This window comes from Phodopus roborovskii, unplaced genomic scaffold (genome assembly GCF_943737965.1).
Source record: "Phodopus roborovskii unplaced genomic scaffold, PHOROB, whole genome shotgun sequence".
Classification (NCBI taxonomy): domain Eukaryota; kingdom Metazoa; phylum Chordata; class Mammalia; order Rodentia; family Cricetidae; genus Phodopus; species Phodopus roborovskii.
The window spans coordinates 47,238,696-47,255,681 of record NW_026126517.1 but is presented as its reverse complement, the minus strand read 5'-3'; the positions used below and the strand labels follow the sequence as shown (position 1 = coordinate 47,255,681).

General features: G+C 37.5%; 1 protein-coding gene across 1 annotated transcript in view; it reads right to left on the bottom strand.

The window, feature by feature from the left end:
• Aldh1a2 (aldehyde dehydrogenase 1 family member A2) overlaps positions 1-16,986 on the bottom strand; it is a 78,190-nt gene that overhangs the window by 34,148 nt on the left and 27,056 nt on the right. Inside the window, exons 2-4 of the mRNA XM_051197911.1 lie at positions 7,981-8,085; positions 7,671-7,811; positions 5,594-5,723 (exon numbers count right to left, since the gene is read on the bottom strand). Coding sequence (XP_051053868.1) covers positions 5,594-5,723; positions 7,671-7,811; positions 7,981-8,085 — 376 coding nt within the window. The remainder of the gene's footprint in view (positions 1-5,593; positions 5,724-7,670; positions 7,812-7,980; positions 8,086-16,986) is intronic.

Below are 16,986 nucleotides of genomic sequence, written 5' to 3'. Positions count from 1 at the left end.
TTTCAAAATTAAAAGCTATTAAACAAAATGCTAATGAGCACAGTCTTTATGCTATGCAGCTGGACAATGTGAAGAAGACAAGTAAGACATATTCCCTCACCCAGTTGTCACAGGCACAACCTGGGTCCTGGGGACACAGGCAGGTCCAAAGTCCCATCTCAGTGAGGTATGACAGGAGGGTGCCCTTGTATCCCTAGGGGATTGGAGGAAAAGCGAAGGAGACACTGACCAGCCTTGATTATCTTGTAGGAATAGTAGGTACTTCAAATAATGAACTAGGAAGTCCAAACGAAATTCTTTAGGAAAATGCTGTTGCTTTTTTCTGGGTACTTTAAGAAGTTCATTGAAGCAAGCCTTTGCGTCCCCTTCTGTTGCTGGGCTCTGGTCACTTCACTAGTGGTTTGCCTGTCAAAAGCAGCACTCCCAACCCCCAAGGAAAGTGAAGCTCCAGCTAGTAGTACTCAGTGAACCCTCACTATTGCAACTGGGGATGAAGGTGGGGACAGGAGGGTGTGGGTGAGACAAAGATAAATGACTCATTAAGTCGTTTATCTTTGTCTCTCAACACATCTTAACCACTGATGTTTATCACCCGGCCTTGTTTTAGCTAAGTTCAAAATTATGTGTGTGTGTGTTTTTTTTTAATAAAGTCTTTTTCTGCTCTTTTTTCTCTCCTTCCCCAGCTCCCCACTCCCACCCCTGAGCTCCAGTCCTTCTTCTTCAAATTAGCTGCTATCTATTGCCTCCATTTCTCCAAGGAACTTTCACTTACAGGACAGTTTGTGTGGACCCCTCTCACCACAAGTGTAATCAAGTCATCATCGTCCCCTCCCTCCTTTCTCATGGAGCGCTAACTAACTCAGTAACAGTTCCACTGTGAACTCTCCCGAGGGCCATCAGGTGGCTTTCCACTTACAGTGTTGTAGACAATGCAAAGGATAACATTTTATTACCTTAGTTTATCTTTGGAACTTTTTGATTAAAATGTATATGCCTTTAATGTTTTAATAAATGTTTGCCAAATCATCTTTTATAAAAGTTATAGAAAGTTCTAACAACATGCTACAGTTTCTACTCAATAATCAGTTTTCTGAATATCTGAATTTTAGCCAATCTGAAGGTTGGAAAATGGCAACTTGTTTTGTGTTTAATTTTGGGTTGTGTTTAAGGGTATTTAAGGAGGGACATACTAACCATTTTCAGTTTTTCCTTCAAATTTAAAAACTTTGACCTTTTCCTATTGGGTCCTTCATTATTTCAGTTATTTGGGAACACTGTGAATATCAAGGTAGTTAGGTCACTGCCACATCATTCCTAAACTTTCTCCCAATCTTCACCTTGTCTCTTGGGCATGTATAACAGATACTAACCTAAATGGAGGAAAGAAGGAAGGCATGCTCTGTGCAGGTGGGACAGGGAACTGACATGTAGAAACTCTCCATAGGATGACAATATTTAGTCAACTAAACCACATCATCTCTGTATGAAGACAACTCATGAATCTTCTGAATAGATATCAGCTGTGCCAGTACAAGTCACCACTGTCCACCAGCTTATCACTCTGTGGAAAGGGCTTCCATGAGGAGCAACCATACTGATCAGTACTCTACAAAATTCCACTGGCAAGGATAGCTCCCATATGAAACTGTAATTTAGTTAAGGTGATGCACTCAAGTGACTGAATTGGCGGGGTGGGGGGGATCATTGAGACGAGGACAGATTGCTGTAGAAGTAAAGGGAAGATGAACTGAAGAGCACAATGTTTATTTTAGCACAACTTCAGGAAACTGGTGGTTCAGAGCAAATTCACTAGTCACCTATGTAAGCACAACACAGTGATTCATAGATTTCTCCATCTCCATCCTACATATGCAAAATTGGAAAGGTATCATGTAATGTTGAAAGCTACTGAAAAAATGAGAGAAAGGAAAGAAAAATGTAGACAATAGCTTTAGGAGCTGATCTCACAGGGAGTAAACTTGCTTGATAATTGTGTCCTAAAGAGAAAGTTATGGAGAATAAAGTGTACTTGATAATCTGTTCATAGATTTGACAGACATGGAGTTAAAAGCTGGCACAGAAGAGATATGACTCTTCAAGCCCTCACAGGTGGATTCACTAAGTCCTAAATAAAGAACCACTGAGTATCTTGGCTCTTGAACTTTTATCAAGAACACTGGTTAGAAAGAATAAAGAAAGGGCCCTGGGCCCTATAAACTCAGTGGGTGCTCCTATATCCAAGGGAAACCCCCCCAGTGAGGCAGCTGTGATTTCTGGAAAGCAGGAGAGATGTACCTTCTACTGGATCCTTTGGGGAGGACAAATGGCACTTAGAGGCCCTTTACAGCTATCAGGACATTGCTATGAGTCCCCGGAGCTTCTAAATCAGGGTCACCAGGAGCCAGTTTTTGGGAACCACCTTCCTCATCTTTTCCAGTGTCACTAGCTCTATCAGTCTCTTGATCTGCCAGGTTGGCTCACTCCTTATCAATGTATACAGACCTACATGCTGACCTCATTTCAAGAAAAAATTACCAAATGATAAGTTTCAAGGAATAGTAATGTTTTTCTTTCCATTGTTCTTTAAGTCTAAGAATGAAAACAAAACAAGTCTACTCACTTACCTACTGTATAGAACTAGTTTTGCAGGCTACTCATGCTGTCTAAATGCTACAAGGTGCCTCTTACACTACAATGCTCAAACAAAGTACCCAATGATCTTGCTGAATACATTCTGAACCCGAGGGTCACAAAGAATGTAAGAACCTTACAATTCGATATTCCGTTTTGCTATAAACTTGGTTGAACAGTGCTATTGCATATGCACACACAGTAGGTACATTAGGAAAAGCCTTTATCCTAGAGGAGAGCACAGAATAAGTCTCATGGATATTTGTGAAAAATTGATATGCTTCCCTGCGTTCTTTGTTGGAGATTTGATAAAATTCCACAGGGGAAGGGGGGAAGACAGACAAAGAGATGGAGACAGAGAGATATATTAGTATTTCGTTAATTAAAAGTTTAAATATTTGAGTAATTCTTTCAAGGAGAACATTACTTTTAAATGCAGAAGAGTATAAATGCTTTAAAATTTTTAGTGTAGCTTTTATTCTCATATTCTGGCACATCCTCCACATAAAATAAAATCTAATGACTTAATTATAGTAAAAAATCTTAATGTATCAGAAACTGACATATGTGATATGAACCTCAAGCTCCTGGTGATAACAACCATGGGCATTTCAATAGCTGTAGCAAGTCTCTATAGCATTAACAATAAAGAGTTCTTAGTAACACAAGAATTTATAGCATAGTTCAGCAAATGGACACCATCTTCCTATTGCTAATCACACGGAATTAGTCTGGGTTTGAGTAGGGCATTTGACTGCATTAGAATTACTCTGGAGGAGATAGCAGCCCTTTAAATAATCTGAGTATTAAAAATTTAGACCAAAAACATAGAACTGTTCCATTCTGTATTCTAGTATATTCCAGTGCATGTAGAGAGCTGTCTGAGGATTTTGCAACAGTGACAAATTCTTTGGGTGCTTATTCAAACAATGAAACTTTACATCAGCATGAAGTGGCATTAGGAGTCTACTGGTAGATTCTAAGAAGCGATAGAACATGTTCCCGAGACTTCCATTAACAGGTCTCAGATCTATCACTATTTCATTGCAGTCTTGAGAAACAGTTACACTTCTGTAATTGGTTCCTGTGTCTCTAAAGTGAGATCAGCCTTATGGATCCCTTGGGTTCTCTGTAGTGTCTTCAGGAGGTTCCTTACCCCAGTTCTTACCAAGTGAATTCAGCAAGCAGCCCTCACTCTCATTATGATTAAACAGAATTTCAGATTTCATCCATGCATTCACTGCTGACAGTACTAGAATTAGCTGACTGAAGCCAAAAGCTTAGGGTCTGATCATTATCTGCATTTTTAGCTCTTTCTTCAGTTTAACAGGTAAAACTGGAATAAAGATGAAACAGATATGACCCAGGTAGTTTTTAACCTTCGCTATATGTTGACATATCATAAAGCCATTTTATAACAACACTCAGCTTATGGGTCTTGTGTTCCTACTTACTATAAAATCAATAAAATCAACACTTATTCAGAGGAAACTAGGGCACCACAACTCTCCTTTCATGCTCAGAAAACTGTAAATAAGTTTAAGTTTAATTCATCTTCCAACACAGGGAAGAATGGGCAGGAAAGGAACAGAGGGCTCGATTTGAGTTACAAAGATCAACAAGGAGGAGATTACACTTCTCAGGGCTGCCCGACAGAAGAGATAAAAAGTGACCAAAAGGAAAGTATCCAATAAATCGAAGTAATGCTTATTATTAATCATCATAAGTAGGAGTTGCCGCATGAGGGTTAAAGCACAGGATTTATGGTTAAAGAAAATGGCTCCACTGAGTGCTAGGCCAGGAAATAATGGATAGTGTTATAAAGAAAATAGCATTAGAGCCCTTTTGAATCAAACTGATACTGCATAATTCTGTAATAGCAGCTAATTGTTGGGGGTCTTGAGTTGGATGGAATAGAGGGTAACGGGTGAAACTCCCAAGTCAGAGAAAATGGTGTCTCATTGAAGGTTCCAAAATACATCATGATCACCTCTTCTCCCCTGTCCAAAGCCTTCTAGTGAAAGGCTATCCTCCAAGAAGACAAACAAGGTAGATGCTTGTTCTCTACACCCAATTGCCCATCTATAGAAAAAGTACAGAAAACACAGTGCCATTATTCTTAATACATATTTTGATTCTTAGACCTGAAATTTACTAGTCAAGTGACCTTGTTGAGACACTAAGCTCTTAGTATCTCATTAGGCACACACTCTTTAATTCCAGTTTGTTTTATAGGATTGCACTGTTACCAGATCTTCAATGTGAAAGAACACTTAACATTTTCAAGTGTTATGGAGATAAATGTTCATTATTTCTTGTGTTGTAACGCCAAACAAAACCCGGGGATGTCTTGCAGAGAAACTGAGGTAATACATAGAGACCACAAGACCTTCTTAAATTCTGGACTTTGCTATGGAAAATAAAACCAACAATGAAATCAAGTTGATATTGAATTGTGGTGTTGCAAAGGGCAAATGTGAATGAGCTGAACCAACCTGAGAATAAATAAGTAATTATGACCTCCCGACCCCTTCAGTCTTAGTCTTAGTAGACTGACTACCATGAGGTGGATCCTCATGTCCCCTTCAATTGGTTTCTTTTCTACAAAATTTCTTCTACCCAGTAGCTAAAACAGATCCCCCCTTTTAAGTCCCTTGCTCCAAACACTTCAATCCTGAGGCTCTTAGCACCTAACCCCTACATAGCTATTCCCTAGATGACTGATAAATTGATTTAAGTGGCCCTCCACACTTTTATCTACACACAAAAGAGGGACATTGTCAGGGTTAGTGACATAATCTGTTTGGCCCTATGCTTGGTTCAAGCTGCCACAAGTGGATCCATTCTGCATTATGTATGGCTGCCTTTTGTGTTTGGTATAGTATTTCCAGTAGAGCTGCACATTTCCCTTTTTGACATACTCATGTTTTTTCCCTTTCTGACATACTCATTTTTCACATACCGACAGGAATGGTCATTCCATGAATTTTATCAGCCCAGCCTGCATAATACCGCAGAGTTTTGATGACTCCCTGCAAATCGATGTAAAAGGCTTGCAGGAATGGCTTGCCACCATTTAGGGATTCCATGGTCTGTAGGAAAAGAAATAGAGAAGAGTTAAGTCCTTAGAACTTTGTAGTGATACACTGTAGTGATTTTAATTTTATGGAAGAGGAAACAAGGAATAGAGGGAACCCGCTGGGTAAGAATGGTGATGTACACTTGTTCAACTCCGCTTTCCCAAACAGGAAGGTATGCAGTCCTAACGGACTTGCTTTAGTTACTAGTAAAAGGCCACAATGGACATACACGTGCTATCCTTGTGCCTGTGTGTTTTCCTTATCCACTATCCAGATATATAAACACAACGCTTCTTTAACTGATGATAAAGAAACGCTCTGCTTGTCAAACCACCTTGTGTTATATTAATGGTCAGAGTGAAATGGGGATCTTTCTGAGAGTGCACTAGTAATTCGAATCCACAAAGAGAAGCAGGGATGTCAGTTTTGTATGCATTCAATGTGGATATAAAATGTTCTACACAGCTGCCAAGACCCCTGCTGAGAAGTGAAATATTCATGGTGCATAGCAAGCTTATTTATTACCACCAAATAAACAAGATCTCCTCTGGGGAAGCCCAGACTTTAACAATTTAAAGACTGGGTTTTGTAAACATTTATGTTAACAACCATTATCTATTAAGAGTAAAGTATCTGGTCCATTTATAAAAATAGCAATAATAAACAGCTCAATGTTATAAACATTATTTTAATGACATGTTCCTAAATTGATTAAGTCTGTTACAAAAACAACAACCACTGGAACAGTGAAGTAAGACTATTTTCCCTTGAGTCATACTAGGCTGTTAGAAGCTTAACAAATGAAATAAACAAAAATGGCTATTTATAATTTCATGTTTCTCTGTAAAAAAGGACATTATATAGCATGTACTGATATAAAATTGTTTAATTTCTGACAAAGTTAAAGCTGAAATATTGTTCATTCAATGAAGTTAAATAATACTATTACTGACAGCACAATTTGCCCATTTATTCCACAAAATGATGAAGCTTTTCTTTAAATGCAACTTGTCACTCTACACTGACTCACTTTTATAAAAGATGATACAATCATTTCCCAGTCCTTCTAAGTACATTTGTATGTTCACAAATTAGACAACACATTCTCTAATGTAGTTAGCTAACAAAGAACCTACAAAAGGTCTACAAAACATAGAGAAAAAGTGAAGTTCATGATCAGCTGAGGACTATCCAAGGATGGATTTCTGACATATATTGCTTACTTTCCTAAGTGGTCCCTAGCTTTAGGAAGTCTTCATTCTCAAAGAACTAGCCATTTAGAAAATACTTCTTTTTATTTAAAGCATGTGTGGTATGTGTGATGGGGTACGAGCACACAAATACAGACACCTGTAGAGGCCAGAGGTCTGGTTCCCTGGAGCTGGAATTTCAGGGAGTCATGAGCTACTCTATGTGCGTGCTGGGAACCAAACTCAGGTCCTCTGGAAGGGCAGTATGTACTGCTAAGCCAACATTCCAGTCCTCAAAGTAAATTTTATTTTTAAAACAACCAAACCCACCAGATCAGAAGACGTCGCTATGTGTGTTGGGAGTGTGTGTGATAGTTCTAGTGAAAAGAAATGGCAATCTCTCTCATAATTCTAAAAATGGTAGAACAAATGGAATGCATTGTATGAGGGCCCACATCCTTCTTTTCCTATTTGATTTATAAAAAAGCCACTTGGCACTTGTCTTTTACAAACAGCCTGGAGGTCCCATTTCTTGATGCTTTTGTTTTGCTTGTTAAGTGTCTATGTTTTGCTTTGCTGGTGGAAGGTGTGAGAAAATGAGAAAGAAGATCCTTAGTAGTGGTGCAATGCTATGGCTTTTTTCTTCAAAATTCCCATACATATACTATACACTTCCCAAGCTCCCCTACCCAACAACCCTTCACAGAATACATTCCATTTGAATGGTCATTTAGGAGTAGAATCATAACTGTTTTTTTAGTTTACTTACTGCAAGAACTGCTCTGTCCCGTTCCACCAAGTCTGCAAGCTTGTCCAACAGACGCCCTCTTTCAGAAGCATCCATCCTTCTCCACACTGACCCAAGAGAGAAGGCCAGGCGGGCAGCCTGCACTGCTTTGTCTATATCCACCTGTGAAAGAAGAGGAGGCACAATTGAAGAGAAACACTCAGTAAGACAAACTACCTGCTGTCATCAAAGAAGTGATGCTTGAATCTAAGTGTAGCATCTTAAACACATACCCATTGTTTTGCTGTTATTAGTGGATATTCCACAGGGAATTTTTCTAAGCAACTCATACCTTGTCTGCTTCTTGAACTTCACACACTTGCTCTCCTGTGGCTGGATTGCAGACAGGGAACACTCTTCCACTCTCTGAGTTCTGCCATTCATTGTTAATAAAGATCTACAGAGAGAAACAACAAAATGGAATATGAGATATAGAAGATCAGAAGCCAGTCAATGGTTTAGCAGTATGAAGGCATCATGGTAGTACCAGTTCTATATACTTATTGGTACAGATGTGTAGAATCTGAAGGTTGTGTTGAAAGACTTTCAAAACAATATCAAGTCCAGCCTTACTCCTAATGCAAGAGTATCTTCTCATAACAGTTGCTACATCCAAAGACAAGGTAGGAATCTTAACTTCAAAGAACATGTCAACCAATTAGCATGTCCTTCCATCAATAAACACAGACAGATAGTGACTTGTGTACAATCCCACACCAAGGCTAACAGTATAGGTAGTCAATTTCTGGCCATTAACTATTGGGGTACAAATCTGGGTTAAAGAGATAGTAATTAAAACTTTCATACCAGTTTCTCTATTGGCAACTTCAGGGAATGTTCAAGGAACCTGAACGGTTCTGAAATAAGCATTTCCCTAATTATAATCAGCTTCTAAATGAAGAATTAACTATGCCACCTAGTCTAACTAGTGAGCTAAGCAAGTCATATGCCACATGTGTTAGTAAAACCAAAGAACTTCTAGAACTTTCAAACTGGTCTAAGATTTTATTAGAGGCATGTTTTTCTTACATTTGAAAAGGATTTTAAATAGCTCTTCTAAGTGTTCCATTCCTTAGCCTTTTCTTGTGGAGTGTATTTCTAAGGATTGAATAATTTTATCTCTTGGAGGTTTTCTAAAGATCAAATAAAAAAATTACTTTTTAAAAAATTCCTTTTTACATTTGTTTATTTTTGTGCCTATGTGTATGTATTCATGGGTGCCAACCATGGTACATGTGTGGAGATCAGAGAACAATTTGTAGGGGTCTGTTATTTCTTTCTACTGTGTAAGTTCTACGGCTCAAAGTTGGGGAGTCAGGCTTGGCAGTTAGTGCCTTTACCCATCAGAAAAAAAAAAACACAAAAACAAACAAAAAACTTATATTTCAATAGGCTAAAACTCATTTTCTTGCTATTAGCATTTCTAGATTCATTGAATTTATATTTAAAAATGTAAGACAAACTAGAGGAATTTAAAAGTCATCTCATTTTCCCTGAATCTTTAAACACTGTGCTAGTTCATTATCTTAGGACTGATTTCAACATCACTCACCAAAGAGTTCCAGTTAATGCTTAAAAAAAAAATAAAAATAAGGAAATAATGAAGTCATGGGATTGTATAGAAATGAGTAAGTTACAACCATGATCACAACTGTCTTTCAATTTTCTAGTTACACTGAGAAAACAGTTTGGAGGTATTACCTTATTTTTTTTTAAGCTTTTACTGAACACAGTTAAAATTTCAGAATTAAGTTTCTTTATCAAGGGACAGAGGAAAATTAACAGAGAAAGACATTTCACAATAGATCAGAAGGTGGAGGTAGAGACACAGGCCCACTTTGTACATTTCAGTGAGAATGTAAGAGGCTATCTAGTGAACTCTTTGGCTAGGAATCACTAAGATAAGTTTTCTCAAACTCTAATCAAAGAATCAGCCTGTGGATGTATCTCAGTGATAGAATGTTTGCCTCATGTGCATGATCCCCAATCAAAGAAAAACAAAAACCACTCAGGAGTGGTTAATCATTTGATATTGTATAAGAAGACTACTAAGACACTAGGCCATCTTGTCTTAACAGAAAGATACTTGATAATTCTATGAGTAAAACTACTTGATACAACAGTTATGAAACTAAAAAGGGAAGACTTTTAAAATTATAATATTAAAAAGATTGCCATCTCTCTACAAAATCATGAGCCTTGGAACTTCTTGGGAAAACTGCATCATGAGGACACAGGGACAAGAAGAAGCCCAAGCACTGACCAAATGCAACCCAGCAAAGCTGTGTTTATAAATCTGGAATCAGTATTTTAGATGAGGGAGATGTTCCACACTCACACATGGTGGCGGCTTTGCAGGTGAGTGTGTTTACAGGCACTGTTTACCTCAGTTAACTATACGTCACCCAGGCCAGCGTGGAATAGTGGTTTCTCTCAGCAGGCCTCAAGTTCTTACCTTGTTCTCATCATCTCTTTAGTCTCACTCTAAAGTCTTCAAAAGTAACTGAGAATGTAAAATCTTGCTAAAATATTAGAAAGGGTTTATTGGGATCTTCTGGGGATACGAAGTGCTGATATTATGAAGGGCTGCCCGATGGCCCGTTCTGGGCTCTAGCTCTCCACTTAGAACTCCAGTGCCCCCCTCCTTCGTGGTCCATGCTGTCTGCACCACTCCAGCTTGCTCTGTGTCACCTCCTCTAGATCACCAGTTCTACTTTAATTGGACTTAAGCTGCCAGTTTCAGTGTTTCTATTTTTATTTCTAAAATTTCCTCTTTGTTATTCAAAATAAATAATGATAGTAACAGATTGTTACCCATGGAATGGCAAGGGAATCTGATGATATTTACAATATAGTATAATGAATAATGAATAAACAAATCCTCAAACTCAAATTCCATGTGGCAAGTGTGAAGGAAAAGGGGTATTAGATGCTCAGCATCTGTTATATATCTCTACTGAAGGAAAAAAAAATCAGTGCATAGTGAAACTAGTAGAAAAATTTTTAATGAAAAATTGGACATTCCCTTACTGATTTCTTAAGAATCTCCCTTCCATACTTAATTATTTCACAAACTACTAACTTTACATTGTACACACTTAGCAAACACCACCCTGATCCTGTGATTATTTCATGATCAATGAATCATGATGAGAAAGTCTGGCATCTGTCTACTTCTGAGAGATATGAGATCTCCTCTACAGTGTTTTACCCCAAAGACACAGCTTGAGTTTAATCAGGACAAAACCCTGGCTAATCTAAACTAAAAAACACCCAAGAAAAGAGCTGGCCCATACTTTTCTGAAGTGTCAGCACCATAAAAGAAGAGAGCACCAATAAGGCACAAAACGTGTTTGCATCATGCCACCATGGACCAGGTCCTGAACCAGAGGGGAAAGAAGAGACAGTAGGCAATTGATAAAATATAGTTAAAGCTTCAAACACTAGTATTATACCAATGTCAATTTCCTCATTTTCAATATTACACTGAGTAATATGAGAACATCTAGAGGATCTGAGTGAAGATTTAACACCTATTTTTTCACATTTTTCATCTGGAATAATTTAAAAAGAAAAATGTTGAAATTTATGAGTTCTCTTTTGGTGCCCCCCTCTCCTTTTTTAACTATAAAAATGTCAAAACAAATATTCTGAATGAAGAAATAGATGTTGCAACACCTTCCTTTTCCCAAAGTATCCTTTAAATGTAAGTTTGTGGAAAATAAAACAACTCAAAGTCTAACTTAAAATATGGATCCATGTTGCCAAAGATGCTTAAGTTTTTTTTTCATGTTATTTCAACTCAAAATCTTATTAATGAAAAGTTGGAAATTCTGCTTTACGGTGTGATGGGTTTCAAAGTGGGTGTAAAGAAAAATGTGAACTTTCCCACTCTAGAGGGCTTTGAAAATACAGAAAATATCTGAATCCCTGTCTATTGCTTAATTTCATTGTAAATATACAAGCATTTGCTTTTTGTTGTTGTTTGTTTGTTTTTGAGATGGGGTTTCTCTGTGTAGCCTTTGCTCTCCTAGAACTCATGCTGTAGACCATGCTGGCTTTGGACTCAGAAATGCACCTGCCTTTGCCTTTGAGTGCTGGGATTAAAGGTGTGGGCCACCACTGCCTGGCTAAGCATTCATTTTTAACATAATTCTGTGATGTAAGTGATGGTAAACATATAATCCATAAAATAAGGAACCTGCCTTTGTCAGGTTCCTAAGAGGATGGGCCAAAGTAGCTTGTGAACGTTAACTTTCTTTTCATGAAAGAAAAAGTCACTGATTTTTACGGGTTGCTGTTGGTATGAAAAGACGTACTGGATGTGATGGCCTCTTAATTAATGTTACTGGGATGGAATGTCTGTTGGAAGGGGACATGAATCACTGTCTAACATTTTTACAGATAAGTTTATTAAAACCTCTACATCAAGATAAAATTTCAAACATACCAAAAATGAAGACTTTATTTGGACAACAGATTTTTATTATATTCTGTTTGTTACCCAAAAGGATATGTATAACAAAAACACAAGTTAAGCTCTATTCTATTGGAACACACTATGAACACACCACTCAAGAACTAGACTGTTGGCAGAATCACCCAAACTACCTGCATGCTTCTTTGTGGTCCAGCCCCAGCTGGGCCTACCCTGATAGTGGAGAGAACCACTTGCTGGACTTTCCATTCATCTATTGTTATACAACATCTTTCTTTTTCTTGTCCTGGTATACTAATTATTAGAGGCAGCTCTCTACTTGTGAACCTGTGAAATACAGTGTTTACTCATCTTCATATTTAACAAATTATCTGTTCATCCTATGATAATTAAGAAATCGGTTTCAATCTCTCACCTTGGAGTGAATTTGTCAGTGTATGCCTTAGCTCCATTACCTTTATCTTTATAAATAGTAAATCATTTTATTCTCTTTTTTCTTGTATCACACTGTTTCATTACAAGACCTTTTCAATGCTAGTCTTCCAACTCTGTCCTTTTTGAATACTTAACTATCCTGGGTATTTTGCCTTCCCATATCCACTTTTGAATCTGTTTGCTGATGGCTACAAAGTAACTGGGGCTTATAAAGAATATAGTCTCATAAAGATACTAAAGACAATCTCTTTTCCCTCTGCTCCCTCAGTGGTGCTGTGTATTCTTCATGTTAAACTCCAGTGGTTTGTTTCTGGTATGGAGGTGTTTCCTGCAACCTTGTAGTAATCTCTTACTGGTCTTAGGAAGCGTCATGTTTGGAATGAGTACCTTCCTAGAGATTCTACAGCAATTATTTCATCTGTAAACAAAGGTAATTTCATTACAATAATAGAGATGAATGGCATAGGGGGCAGACATCTTGCTTTTTTTCAGTGTTAAGAAAGTATCAAGTTTTTCACCATTAAATACACTGATGGTTCTACGTTTTATATAGATGTTATTTGTTAAGTTGAGGACATTCTTTTTCTGTTCTTAGTTTGTTGAGAGGTGGTTTGTCTTGAGTAAGTATTAAGATTTTGCCAAATGTTCTTCCTGTAAAGAAATCATTCTATAATTTATTTTCTTTATCAATTCATTGATGAAATAGATTACATTAATCATACTTTGAACAGTCTTGTATGCCTGAAATATGGTCAGGGGTAATACTGGTGTCTACTTATTCTTATATGTTGTTGGATTTCATTTATTAATATTTTGTTGAATGTTTTATAGCTATGTTCATGAGACTCTGCTTTGTAGTTCTCTTTTCTTATAAAGTCTTTATATAGTTTTTGTATTTGGATAATGATAGCTCCATAAAATGAATTAATGTTCCCCTCATTATACTTTATGGAATAGAATGTGAAGAATTTATATGTTTGATACAAGTCACCAGTGGTAACATCTGGATTTGATGCTTTTAAGTTTATTAATTACCAGCTCAATTTCTTAAATACATTTAGGTTTATTTAAATTTATTTTACCTTGTTAAGTTTTGGCTGAGTGTGTCTTTAAAAGAATTTGTTTGTTTCTCCTAAATTATCAAATTTGTGGATCTATGGTTGTTCATAATTCTTTTAAAATTATCTTTTCATTGTCCATAGGAACAGTGGCGATGCCTCTTTTTCATTTCTAATACAGTAATTTGGATTTTATCTCTTTGCCTAGCTAGACTAGTGTTTGGTACTCTTGTTTACTTATGAGGAGACAGCCTCTGATTTTATCATTTTAAAAAATTTAGTTCATTTCTGCTATCATTTTTTAAAACTATTTTCTTCTGTTTACTCTAGACTTACAGTTCTTCATTCTGTTTTCCTAAAACAGAAGCTTAGATTTTTCTTTTAATATATACATTCAATATTATTTTGATGCTTTATTTTTATTTAGTTCAAAATATTTTCAATTTCTCTTGAGATTGTTTTCATTGGCACTGGTGTAGTTTAGAAGTATGTTGTTTAACTTCCAAGTATTCCAAGGGGGTAGGATTGTCCAGCTATCTTTCCAATTTAGTTCAATCCTCCTGTGGTCTGAAAGTATATTTGTCTTATTTCTACTGTTTGGAATATGCTGAATGGTGTCTATGGTCCTGGATGTGGTTCATCTTGCTGGCTGCTCTCAGAGCATTCTGCTGTGTTGAGTGGGGTTTATTTTACTGTGTTCCTAGAACTAGCACTAGCATTTGCCATTAGAAAAAAACCATAGCTTTTATATTTTCCTTTAGCTCTGTACTCATTTTCAGAGCATTGTTCTTTTTCAATATTAAAAGTGACAGCTGTTCTAAGCAATGCCCTTCCCCGATAATGAGATTGATGACTACCTTATATACCATCCTAGAGCCTTCATCCAGTAGCTGATGGAAACAGAAACAGACACCCACAGCTAAACACTGAGCCGAACTCTTGGAATCCAGTTGCAGACAGGGAGGAGTGATGAGCAACCCACAGAAACTGCTGACCTGAACAAGGGGGAGCTCATGAACTCCAGTCTGATAGCTGGGAAACCAGCATAAGACCAACCCAGATTCCCTGAATGTGGTGTTAGTTGGGAGGACTGGGCAGTCTATGGGGCCTCTGGCAGTGGATCAGTATTTAGCACTAGTATACACATGGACTTTGGGATACTCTCTCAGCCTAGACACATAAGGGGAGGGCCTAGGCCCTGCTCCAAATGATATGACCAACTTTGAAGACTCCCCATGGAAGGCCTCACCCTCCCTGGGGAGCAGAAAGGGGATGGGATGGCGGTTGGTGGGGAAAACGGGGGAGGGTGGAAGAGTGCAGGGACTGGGATTGGTATGTAAAACAGGCTTGCTTCAAATTTAAATAAAAAAATTATTTTTTTTTAAAAAGCAACAGCTATAAGGATATCTGCTCTTGGTATTTGTCTTTCATACTGTAATATTTCATATAACATATAATAAGGCAGAAGTTGAAAAATGTCTTTAGAAATGACATGATTATTTATTAGACATTACTAAGAAATCTACAAAAGTAAGGTTATAAACTTATCAAAGTCTTAGAATGTAAGATCAATATATGATCAGCATACTATCAAAAATCACTGGAAACTGAAATCTAAGTATATGCACTTGAAATGTGCACATATACATATATACATATTTGTGCATGATCTGGTTGCATTGGGATAGAAAGAATCGTAAAGGACATCATTTCCTTCATTGATGAAATAAAAATCTTGTGTAACTATTTCCAGCAGCAACTACTAACCTCTTAAAACACAGAAATTTAAAAATACTTGCTTAAAGAAACATCTAAAAAAGAGTTGTGGGTTGACTTACAATGCAATACCTCATAAGATTAAGAACTCTGCACAACTCTCTCTAACATCTTTCCCTGTGAAATAAATTGACAAGACATAAATAGCATAATTTGGAACCAAGTGGGGGGATAATTAAGCAGAAATTGTATTTTATAGAAATAGAAAAACCTGTGCAATTTTTATTAAAGGGCTATTTTAACCCTGGAATTGTTTGTAAGTACTACTGAAAACTCCCAGGAGACGTGTCGTCTGCTGTTCTGGGACTTATAATAATATTTCACAGGCTAGATTACTTTCAGGAAAGTTAAATGATGTAAGGCAGTCTGTGATTTAGTGCCAAGATGGACAGCAGAGATAAGAATTCCAAATGTCCTCTATAGAGAAGAGAGGGCTTGGTGTGATAGTGTGTCTGAAATGTTAGAATGCTCCAGGAAACAAGAACTAATGAGGGTAGGGTGACCTGGGATAGGGCAGTGAAGGTAGAAGGCAGAAACTCTATCCCTAATAAAATGATTCCACTGGCCTGGCCTCTTCTTGGACTGTAGTCCCTTTCTGGGGACCATCTGATGTCCTGGCTTAAGTGTGACTGAGAAAAGGTAAATTTAGCTTCTCTCCTCCCCATTGTCAGGACTCTGGCCTTACAGAAAGCCCACAGGATGGGGCTTCCTCTGGCTCCTTAACACAAGCCCCTACCACAACATCATCCTCAGGGTAGTAAGTGAACATTCAGGGAAGCCAGGCCCAGGAATCATGGAAATCCATAAAACCAATCGTGACTAAATCCAAAAACACATAAAAAGCAGCTAGAGTCAGAGAAAGTAGGAAGCATTATGCCAAAAGAGAAACTATTTTCAAAGTTATCGACTACATTTACACATACATTTACAGAGAACAAAGATAAAAACAGAGTAAAAAATGCCACGGGAGAAAAAAGAAGTTTCCAATGACGCATAAAGTCACTAAAATAGTGCTAGAAAAATATTTTTAAAATACAGTTCTGTTACAGTATAAGAGGCCCCAAAGCAATCTCACAGAGTTGATGTTGTAAATAATGGAGAAGAAATTCATGGATTAAAGGCAAGGAAACAGAGAGAGGGAGGAAGCACATCAGAGCAGTAAATGACTAGAGAAGGCAGTCAAGGGTGAGAGCTGAGGGAACAGAGGGAAAGAGGGAGCATGAAGACAAAGAGAAAATGCCACCTCCCGGGGGAACTCACAATGTCAGTACCGACATTATGAATTATTATGGCTTAATAACTAGCCCTTTTTCTTTTCTCAACATGAAAATATGCTAGGAAAAGCAAGATCATTCAGCAAACAGAGAGCCTGGGACATGAAAACAAGCAAACAAAAGTTGACAGCCATCTATAATGACTATGCTATGAGAACGCTTAATTTGCTGTAGGTTTGAGTCATGCTCTTGGCTTGGGCAGTCTTTACATTTTGCTAGTACTCTCCATAGTGGAGGAGGAACTGCAGGAGTGTGTTGATGCTTAGATAGTGTCATTCTGATATTCATAAGTCTGTGCCTTTGGTCCAAGAGAGTCT